This window comes from Nilaparvata lugens, chromosome 12, assembly GCF_014356525.2.
Source record: "Nilaparvata lugens isolate BPH chromosome 12, ASM1435652v1, whole genome shotgun sequence".
In the NCBI taxonomy this organism is placed as follows: Eukaryota; Metazoa; Arthropoda; class Insecta; order Hemiptera; family Delphacidae; genus Nilaparvata; species Nilaparvata lugens.
Window position 1 is genome coordinate 35,209,477 of NC_052515.1, and position 11,396 is coordinate 35,220,872.

Genomic DNA, 11,396 nt, shown 5'->3' on the forward strand with positions numbered 1-11,396 from the left:
TTATTTGTCAGCCCGGGAATCTGACAACATATCATGAATCTGAATAATAATTTTGTTCTAATTTAATTGGACGCAATTCGATTCATTGCGAATTGATCAATTTTAACAGAAAGTAGAGTATGATAAAAAAGTAGCTTATCAAAAAAATCTGGTTCCACCACAATATTAATATTTTGGATATAAAAATCCAGATTATCAGGTGAAAGTAACATTTTTTCGGGATAAACTCCTACCCAATATAACCTATATATTTTCAAGTGTTGGTAATGAGTAGAATTGGATATTACGGCGAGACAGAACATCTCTCTACAACGAAAATCTTTCTGTCAATAAAATTTACAAGCATAAATTAATAAATCATGAATCGGTGTTGAGCATTCATTCTAGAAGAGAAGAGACTGTGAAGAAGGTAGTCTATCTTCAACTGTCTTTCACTTTGTGCCCTGCAGGAGAAACACAATATCACAAACCTGTAAAAATTATTCATCCTGAAAGACAAAATCCAGTTACACACACATCGATTATTGGAAGTTCGATTTTTTGCCGTCCTGGAATCTAAAGGTGCGTACAGATTTACGCGCCGTGAACATGAGCAATTCACTTTTAATCAGCTGATGTCAAGCTTTTTATATCTGTATCTTACCGTTTATATCAGTATTTTTACAAGAACGTAAGATACAGATATAAAAAGCTTGGCATCTGCTTTTTATATCTGTATCTTACCGTTTATATCAGTATTTTTACAAGAACGTAAGATACAAATATAAAAAGCTTGGCATCAGCTGATCAAAAATGAATTATTGCTCATGTTCGCGGCGCATATATCTTAATGCACCTTAACAGATTAAACGGAACTTGGCAAACACACACACATCATCTGTTTGCTAAAGCTGCGTACACATATTCGCGCTTCCAACCCGCACCGAGCACGCTCCTCCCTCGTACCGCCCTCGTACCACCATCGAACCACAGTCGCACCGCCCACGCACCCATCATGAACGTTACGGAAGATGTTAGATCTTCTCGCGTTCCCCGGTCGAACCACTGTTGCTCGCCGGTCAATCATCAATCGCTCTGCTGGAGTGACGTTCGGTTGCGGAGCAGAGCGACAGTCTGTACGCACCTTAAGATATGTCTAATCTAAAGGAATAGAGACGGCAAAAAAATCGTAATTTCAAAAACCGATGTGTGTGTAACTAGACTAAGAGAATTCAGAATAGAAAGTAGTTGGTGTATTAATAAAATAATCAGGTCACACCACAAATTATTGATAAGAAATTATATTTATGTAATATATGTACATAATAAATTTTCACCAGATTTGTCAAAAGTCTGGCAGCAAGTGTAGACCTGCATAAGGACATGATCACATAGGACGCGAGACCATGCATGACCACGCGCGCAGATAAGAAGAAAATCTGGAAAGAGCCATGGAAAAACGTTGTCTTGTCTGTTGCTCACACGGAACGCCACCAGCAAGCGCACGCGTGGTCATGCTCATGCATTCGTGCATCCAATGTGATCATACCCTCAACTTCTGCAGTAAGTCTAAGTTACCTTAGGAGTACAGTTAAATGATCTAAAACAAGTTTCAATTCTATGTAATTAAGGTTTGTAATGTCTGAACTTTTCATCTTAATTTTCTTACATAATCAATTTACTGATACGTCTGTTATACGAGGTTATAACTCGTAGGTATCACACGACAAGATGAACCCTGTATCTCATTGTTTAAAATGGCAACTAATCGGAATGTCTGTATATTTATGTGCAGTTGAATATCAATCTCTTTGTTTGTAAGTGTTGGCACTGAAAATTGGACAAGTGAAAGAAACATATCTTAACCTTCTTTTTTAACTGTGTCATCACTTAAATTTGGAAGAAAAAATAACACATGTTAATAGTCAGAATTCGTTATTACATATTCATCGAGAACAGTAATTGTTGTCGAAGAAAAAAATAGAATTGTTTGGTATACTTGCTTGACTACAAAGAGCATAATTATATTTGTCATTTCAAAAATAGATTCAGTATATATTTTTTCACTGCCTACACAATAGTTATTTGTGCAACTAGTGCGCAAAGTGACAGTTTGCTGCACCGAAAGAAACGTTTACGCCCTAACCGTGGGCGAGGGCGGAATGGTTTGTTGAGTGCAGCAGAGGAACTTTGCGCACGTATTTCACATTAAGTTTTTCCTACAGTTACCATTGAATATGAAAAGTGGGTAATTATGGGTAAAATTGCCTGAAATGCATCAAATGTTTTTCTGTGTAATTTTATTATTGATAAAAACCTTAATTTATTGTCAAATTGAATAAAAATGTTGTCCTTTGTTATAATATATACTTAATAATTTGCTCGTTGTGCTTCGTTGCACCTCTGCTCACTATAGCAGCCCAGTCACTGTTACCAACTTCATTTTGATTTTGCTGCACTGTTGCTCCATATAACCTACTAAGTATTTTGCGTTGCCATGTTGCAAATCTGGAGTGCAGAAGAATTTTTCCCGCACTAGAGCGGAAAAGTGATTCTTTGCGTTCTGTAATCAGTGCAGCAATGGCCACTTTTCAACGTAACTGTAAGAAAAGGTTTTTTTTACAAGGATTGCCTTAGTAGGCAATCATATCCAACAATATTAGTACATCAGTGTCATTAGTAAAAAAAATAATGAATGACGTTTCAATGTTGTCGATGTTTGATCCCAAGCGAAGTTTGGATTCAATGTAATCAAGGGTTGTAACGTTCCCACTTATAATAATGACTTGAATTACTTATCCTAATGCCGCATCCACTTTTTGGCCCAATGAAGGCCAATAACGACCAGCACCAGTGTGTGGATGGGTGGTTTGCCAACGCTGGCTTTCATTGGGCACTGGTCACATTGTAGACTGGGCCAGCTTACTGGCCAACATGTGGGCTGGGTGTTAATCATAAAAGATTAAACTTGACCTATAAAAATCTAGAAAAACTTACTCAGCAATATACCACTTCTCGGCTATGTTGAGAACAGTTTTGATCTGGTTGCCGACCGGCACAATGCTTTCTCCCTCCTGCAACTGGATGTCAGGAGGAGGCAGAGGGGCTGCTTCCTCCACATCCTCCTTTTTGCACTCGGCAATCCACTTCTGCATACCGTCAAAGTTGAATGCAGCCCACATTCCACCGTAGTACTCGTTGCTGTAAAACAGAGGCAGTTATTAATGACAGTTATTATTGATAAATACCGACCTACAAATCATACACATAAAAAAACAAGGGACCAGAACTAGACACAATAGAACAATTTGAAACATACACGCAATTTAAAAGCAATAGACAATGTATATTAAACGAACAAACCAACTTCAAATCCCACATCCTCTTTGATTACCTTCTCAGCCACAACAAACTCAATAGACACCAACAGCACCAACAGACACTAATCCAATAGACACCAACAGCACACTAAAAATTGCCATCCTATCCTTCTACTTGTCCATGAGTACAACCAAGAAGATGGCGGACCTGCCGAAAGATGTCGTTGTCAAAGTGAGTGATTAATTCATTTATTGTAAAATATCTGACTGCTAGTCGTTTTTTTTAATAGCAAAAAGTGATTTAATTATTATTAGTGAGTTGTGTTTTTCTGGATCTAAATTTAGTAAAATTACGCAAACATTTTCCAATTAATGTTGATTTCAGTGTGATATTTTTGTTTTTATTCTGTTTTTAACCGTAAAAATTAATAGTTTTCGTAGTTTTTGAATGAAAATGGACTAAATTTTAGAATAGTGAAAACATAAACATATTTCAGACTGAATGAAAAAGACTAAGAAATTGTCAAAAAACCACTGATTTATTGATAATTAGAAAGACCGGTTTCGGTTATTACACCATTGTCAATCTCTGATAATCAATCTCGGAGTTTATCAGAGATTGACAATGGTGTAATAACCGAAACCGGTCTTTCTAATTATCAATAAATCAGTGGTTTTTTGACAATTTCTTAGTCTTTTTCATTCAATATGAATAATTACCACAATATCAACTTCTCAACTACACAAAAAAAAATATATATATTTCAGACTTTTAAAATGTTATCTATAGATTTTTTTCGGTGTGTATTTTCTGGTGGTTGATAATGGAGCAACAACTGAGACTCGTTTCTCGTGATTTGAAAATGTGTGGTGAGACAGACAAGATTTTAAATCTTGATATTCAATCACAATATCACCTTTATGATGACACATGCAAAATTCATATAAGTACCGGATGTTTCAAAAATAATGACCCAATTTTCAACAGTTTTAAACAATTTTATGTTCATTTTAAAAACCGGTGCACAAAAACATATTTTACATCAAATTACTCACAGGAGTATCAAGTTTATGATGATGTATTTTAAGTGTTCTATGTGCCCTCCTTTAGAGGCTCGGACGACATCTAGACGGTAGCCAAATTCATCCCAGACTGTTCGCAAGATGTCTTCTCGAACTGTAGCTACTGCATCAGTTATCCCGGTTTTTAGCTCAATATCAAGTCCTCCGTATGTTCCTCCCTTAGCACTTGATATTGAGGAGCTACAAACCAGGATAACTGATGCAGTAGCTACAGTTCGAGAAGACATCTTGCGAACAGTCTGAGATGAATTTGGCAACCGTCTAGATGTCGTCCGAGCCTCAAAACGAGGGCACATAGAACACTTATAATACATCATCATAAACTTGATACTTCTGTAAGTAATTTGATGTAAAATTGGTTTGTGTGCACCGTTTTTAAAAATAGATGAGACTGTTAAAAATTGTGTCATTTTTTGGAACACCCGGTATAACAACAGACTTGTCCATAAGTTTCATTACAGAAGATTGAATTGAGAAAATGTTTTTAAAGCATACAGTTTTTAATCGGAATTCACTTGTAGATAGTGATATATTGTAAAAGAATTTGCATAATTTAAATTAAATATTAAATAAAAAGACTAAGAAACTTGTCAAACACCACAGATTTTATTGATAGTTAGAACGGTTTCGGTTGTTACACCATTGTCAATCTTTGGTAAACTGGTCAACTTCTCAACAACACAAAAAGCATAATTGAAATACTTATTAGAGAGCAAATCAATGTATTATTATCATTATCGTTGAATAAAACACTATTCCGGATAGGTTGGTATTTGTTAACATGTAGAAACCAAAATGCATCATAGCTATAGTTTATTTTCCTATAGTCTTCTACTCTACTGTACAAAAATAATCAATTATCAGTCTATAGAATGATTACTTCATGTGAGAGGATTCAATCACTTGATTGACTAAATTCTAGAACAGAATAGGTTTTGGACGGATGCCTGGTTTTCATTCCTATCGCATTGTACTGATCCAACTGATTAATACATTCTGCAATCCTCACACATGAAATTCGTTCTCTTTGGAATTTGTTAAACAAATAAATGTTTTAAAAGGTATTATATTAATTATTCAAATATGTAAGAATAATAATTATTAATACAGCCTTTGAAGTGAAAGTCCCGGTTGCACAAATGCCGGTTAAATTTTAATCATGATCGAATTCCACGAGAACCAATCAGAGGTTTGTTTTCTTAGATGGTTTCTCTGGTTGGTTCCAGTGGCATTTAATAGAAGAAGAAGATGAAAAAGAAGAAGGAGAAGGAGGAGAATATGAAGAAGAAGAATTACAAATCATATATATGCTATATAATAGCAGTGAATAGGAGAGAGCATCAGGCTCAGCCAAAAACTGCTCTTCTCTCAAATATTTTACAAACAGTACCATTTCCAAAAGATAGCTAAATTCCATTTTCAAGAATTCAAATCCAATTTTCAGTCCAAAAAATCGGGATTAGAAGTTAACATATTTTGTGCAACCTTTCAACTTGGATTGAATAATTTACCAATATTTTCAGCGATATATATATGAAAATTTTCTCTTCCTACGATATTTTTTGAAGCCACAGAAATTTAAAAAACATAATTGCAATTTGCCCTCATCTTCTAGACACGAAACTATTCGCTGGCAGCTGAGCTGTGGCGCTTTCACTTTCTATCGACACGGCAATTGCGTTCCATTGCACTGCTAATACGCTGTGACCAACAAAGCCGAATCAGTTTCTCCATCTCTCTCTTCTCTTTTCACCTTTCTTTCTCTCTTTTTCTACTTCTATTATGTCTCCGTGGGCCAAAGGCAATCGCCTGTTTCTGTAGAAATTTCGCCAACACCATTGAGCAATAAAAAATCAGTCAGATGATTTCAGGATGCTGCGTCAATTTTCTAATTTGATTTTCAAAGCACTGACCTAGTGCATAAAAGGTGTTTGACTTGAATTTAAAAACAAGTAGACTAATTATTAGAGAGAACATTTAGGGTCGGTTTCCGGCTTTAGCTAAGTTCTAGACTTTAAACAGATGAAGTCAGAAAATTTGCTTTCTAAACCTGGGCGTAGTAGCAGTCCACGTTTAAATTGAATTTAGAAAAACTAGCAAATACAATTAAGAGAAAATAGTGTAACGTTTCAACTATTTTGAATTATTTACGAATGTTTCATTTCGTCAAGGATAAATGTTTCCAATATAGAAATGAGAAAATAAAGATTATCATAAAAACTGCGACTACGCCCTGTTTCGGAAAGCCAATTTTCTGACTCCAGCTGTTTGAAGTCTAGAACTTAGCTAAATCCCGAGCTCGGAAACCGGCCCTTAGAATCAAGTTGATAATGTAGGCCTATTAAACTCCATTTGTTTGCGTTTTCAATAGAAACATTTAAATTCATTTATTACAATTAAATACTTATCTACGCCTTATGTATATCAAGTAAGCTGGGAGCAGGGTTCATATTAAAACTGATTAGGCTACTGTCTCTAAAAATTATAAAAAATTATCCATCAATTTACCCACTTTATTTTAAATAAAAGACTATCTTATTACTCAATTAAAGCAGAGTTCAGATTAAAACTGATCACAAATTACTCTGAAAATTATCCATCAATTTTCCCACCATATTTTAAATAAAAATACTATCTTATTACCCAATTATAACAGAGTTCAGATTAAAACTGATTACTGTCTCTAAAGATTATAGAAAATTATCCATCAATTTCCCCACCTTATTTTGAATATAACGATGAATATCAAATCTGTATTTGTCCCAAAAAACATAATTAGCCTACAATGACCAAAATGGTTACAAAAGAAAAATGTAAAATGAAGAAATAAAAAATAGCATTAAATAGAATTATATTAAAAACGGGAAGTCCTTGCAAGGTTCGAGGAACCTTTGATTGCTTGATTAAAGTGACTAGTGAACTTGGTTTACCGGTAGTGTAACAACTGACACTAGTTCTCTTCTATTTTCAACAACTAAAATGTGTATTTCTACCAAAAAAATGACCTTTACCACAGAAAATTACACTTCTTCTTCTTTTCCTTCCCCTTATGCCGCTAAGCGTCGGGTGCTTCCAGCCATTTCTTATATTGCACTCTATCCTGGGCCATCCTCCTAACGTCCGTCATTGTCTTGCCCTTTGCAGCAGCGATACTCGCCACATACTCACTCCATTCCATCCGTGGTCGTCCCCTGCCTCGACGTCCCTCCGGTCTTGCTTCCATTACCATCCTTGCTTTTCTTTCCTCACTCATTCGACATGTCCATACCAACCTAAAGCTTTTCGTTGGACAGAAATGATCAGCTCTTCCTTCTTTAAAGTATCTCTGATCACTCCATTTCTCACTCTGTCTCTCCTTGTCTTTCCAACAACTTTTCTTAGATATCTCATTTCTGAGGGGCTAATTTTACTTTTATGCTTATCTAGGAGTGTCAGGCATTCTGTTCCATACATTAGGATGGGCTTAAAAACTGCTTGATAGATTTTCATTTTTGTTCCCTGGCTTATCTCTCTTTTCCCAAGTAGTGTCCTGCTTATTTGGTAGTATACCTGGTTAGCTTTCCTTACCCTATTATTGATTTCTTCATCAACCTTTCCATCTGTGGAAATGAACGTTCCCAAATATTCAAAGTTATTCACTCTTTCCATAGATTTACCATTCCACTTTATTTCCATTTCTGCATTTCCCTGCATCTTAGATATCACCATTACCTTACTCTTATCTGTATTTACTATCATTCCCTTGTCTCTTATTGCACTACACCATTCCGTGACAGAATTCTGAAGGTCTCTTTTGTTTGTTGATATCAATGCAATGTCATCCGCATAGATAAGTGCTTGAACATACACAGGACGGAGCTGATGATTTCCGACTTCCGACTTTACTTCTACTTGTTCTTCTTTTGAAAATTACACACCTATTATATTAGAAGAATCATGAGTTTTCAAAATTATACTGTATAAAATTTAGATAGTTATTGTCAGTTTTTTCGATCAATTAGTGAACTATTTATCGAGCTGTAGGAAATGATAAACATAGGCCATTAAGTATAGGCCTAGATCTATTTCAACTGAAAATGCTAGTAATAGGTTAATAGATTAGAATACAGTAATATAACTTGGAAGTGTATTCAAGTCTATTAGAATAGAACTCATTCTGAATGAATTACTATGAAGTTAGTTCTTATGCAGTTCTTCTAATATAATATAATGATAATTATAACGTTGTTATTTGCCATATAGTTGAGATACAGTTTTACTTTCCTTGCCCTACCCACTACAATAGATAAGGAAAGTATTGCTATCCAAATAAATTTATGGTAGGTTTACCTCAATTTGATTAGAAAGAGTGTTGAATCTATTGAAATGCAATAAGGCATAATAAAGGGATATTTTGATTGAGAAAATTCTGTGCACAATAAATGATACTTAGATTAATTTCAAGTTTAAAAGCCCGGGTTTAATTTAACTTACCCATCCATATGGAGCACCTTTTTGCCAATCCTACTTACGGCAGCTGCCACTATGGATTCAGCCATCCCTAAAAAAGCAAAAGAATGCAACATTTGATCCAAGTTGAAGTCTCAATAAGAACAATTTAAACTAAACTTGAAGTTGAATGAATTAAGAGGAAAAGGAATTAAAAAAGATTTCAACTGAATCAAAATATTTTCATGATTGTTAATTCAAAAATCAGTGTTGCAAGTCACGTACCGTATTTAAGGTTTATTTAGACAATTAGGTCGGGTTAGGTAGACATTTAGACTTATAGTTTGCAGACTTTCATTTTTACAGTAGTTCCTAAATATGCTTTTGTTCAAGTCAAACATTTTTATTCAAATTTAGGTTGTTAGTGGATAAATAAAGGTTTATTGAATTTCTATAAATTGATAATTAAAACGTATTGGGGTTGACGAATAATGGATAAAATAACAAAAATGTAGTCCAAACCTTTTCCAGCTGGTTCAATATATTATGCTCTACTTTGATAACTACAAAAGCCAATGGATATCCGGTATAAAAATATCAATTTTTATGACATGAATCATTTTGAAAACATTACATATCTTAATAAGATGATGGGTAAAAGGTTTAGTGGATAAATTGATACAAAACAAAAAATATAGCTTAAGTTTAGTTGAAATAATTATAATATCAAGGTAAAAGTTGAAATTCTTTGTTGATTTGGTTAACAAGATAATATAATTATCTACAATTTGTTATGTACATTAATAGATCATGTCCATTGATGAAGGCAGACATTATCAAAGCTCTTTTGCGGTGGATGACTCATTTGTAAGCTAATTAGCCTAAAAACAGTTTGGGATTTAAAGGATGTTATAAACTCTTTGGTTTCAAGAAATCAACTATGAAAAATATGATAGAGCACAAGACTATTATTAAATTATAAGAAGTGGAGGAAACTATGAATTTATTTGAAAATAATAGATGAAAGTTACCTACCTGTTCCCACTACAATCACATCATATTCTGTAGGCAAAAGATCGTCGTCTGCCATCTTATTTCGATCGAAACAACGTTTTTGATTTTCCAAATGAATTAAAATATTATATTAGATAATACTATTCAAATAAATACAAGCCGAAAACACTGAGAGCAAGGAAATTTGCAGAAACAGACTGCGTAAAACTTGACAGCAGCCAACCAGCCAGCGAGCAGCTGTAACTACGTTTATGGCAAACTGGCGAAAATGGTTGACGTTTGTAATCATATGGAAGCAAAACTACCAACACAATATAGAATACCGTAAGTTATAGATTTGCTATTAAAAACATAGATAACTGTTGTAATATTCTTAGAATAATACAATATGTTGTAAAAAATATATAAACTGGATTTTATCCCAACCTAACCTGATTTCATATATCATGAAGCTTTATATTTTTCAAATAAAACTTCAATTTGATATATTGCGGTAGTAATAAGAAAATATTTGAAGTTTAATTTCCATATTTTTCAACTTTCTACCAGTTTTGAGAGATTTTTTCATCAATTTTTGTAGAACGAGAATTCTATCAAGAAAGCCCAGCCACACCAATAATCCACCAATGACGTTCTTTTGAGCCGAAAGTCTTCGAATTCAAATTCAAACCTATTTCCGTACTTCTGTTAATTATTTTAAGTTTATGAATTTGATTTAATTATCTGACATGTGTACTTATGTGGAAAACATTGTGAAATATTGGCCTCAAACAAATTAAGGTGAGAATATCTTTAAAATTGCTTTTTCATTCCTGAAATTTAAAATGAAATATAAGCTCACTCTAGGATAGAGTTGAGACTAATAACATTTTCTTAATTAAATTAAATTGTTTTAAAAACATTTAATATAATCCAAATAATGTTCCAATTCAGTTTTAAAACATGATTCAATTTTGTTTTTACAAGATTTTTCCCCTGAAACGTTGTGCTTATACTCAACCAGCAGACAGGATAAGTCCAGTACAAGGCTGAGGCAAATGAATTCAATTTTTTGACATTTCAATCATTATAAAACCGTTTGATATGAATGGAATAGCGTTTTGATTGAATTCTCATATATGTTTTGGTGATTCAATTAATTTTTTACAAGAGTTTTTCCTTGGAACGTGCTTACTCAACCAGGATAGGTCTGCAGCAGTGGTTCTCAAACTTTTCACTTAGAGCCCCCCTGCATAATTCACCTGTAAGCCGGGCCCCCCTACATAATATAACAACAAATTCTATACAAACAATTATAATTTATTCATGTACTATAGCTACTATTATAGTACATATTTGTTACTTTCGTTTATCATAGCAATTAAATAAAAATAGCTTCAGTGTGAAGGATGAGCTTGTTTTTTTCGCACAGAGTTTGTTGAAAAGAGGTGTCAGCTCTGATTACGCTACTCTAAGCTCCTGGGTCAAATCCAGTTTTGATGTAAATTAATTTGCAACTAGAGAAGAAAACCCAGTTTCACACGAATAAGTTGTCGCAAATGGAGTCAATATCTTCATTGCCTTCTCACTCAA

At 34.0% G+C, this 11,396-nt stretch overlaps 1 protein-coding gene across 1 annotated transcript in view; it reads right to left on the reverse strand.

Annotated features, from left to right (window-relative positions):
• The window catches only part of LOC111047596 (rab proteins geranylgeranyltransferase component A 1), a 38,217-nt gene extending 28,142 nt beyond the window's left edge, over positions 1-10,075 (reverse strand). The window contains exons 1-3 of the mRNA XM_039439397.1: positions 9,846-10,075; positions 8,856-8,922; positions 2,977-3,180 (exon numbers count right to left, since the gene is read on the reverse strand). Coding sequence (XP_039295331.1) covers positions 2,977-3,180; positions 8,856-8,922; positions 9,846-9,900 — 326 coding nt within the window. The 5' untranslated portion in view covers positions 9,901-10,075. The remainder of the gene's footprint in view (positions 1-2,976; positions 3,181-8,855; positions 8,923-9,845) is intronic.
• Between the last annotated feature and the right edge of the window lie 1,321 nt (positions 10,076-11,396).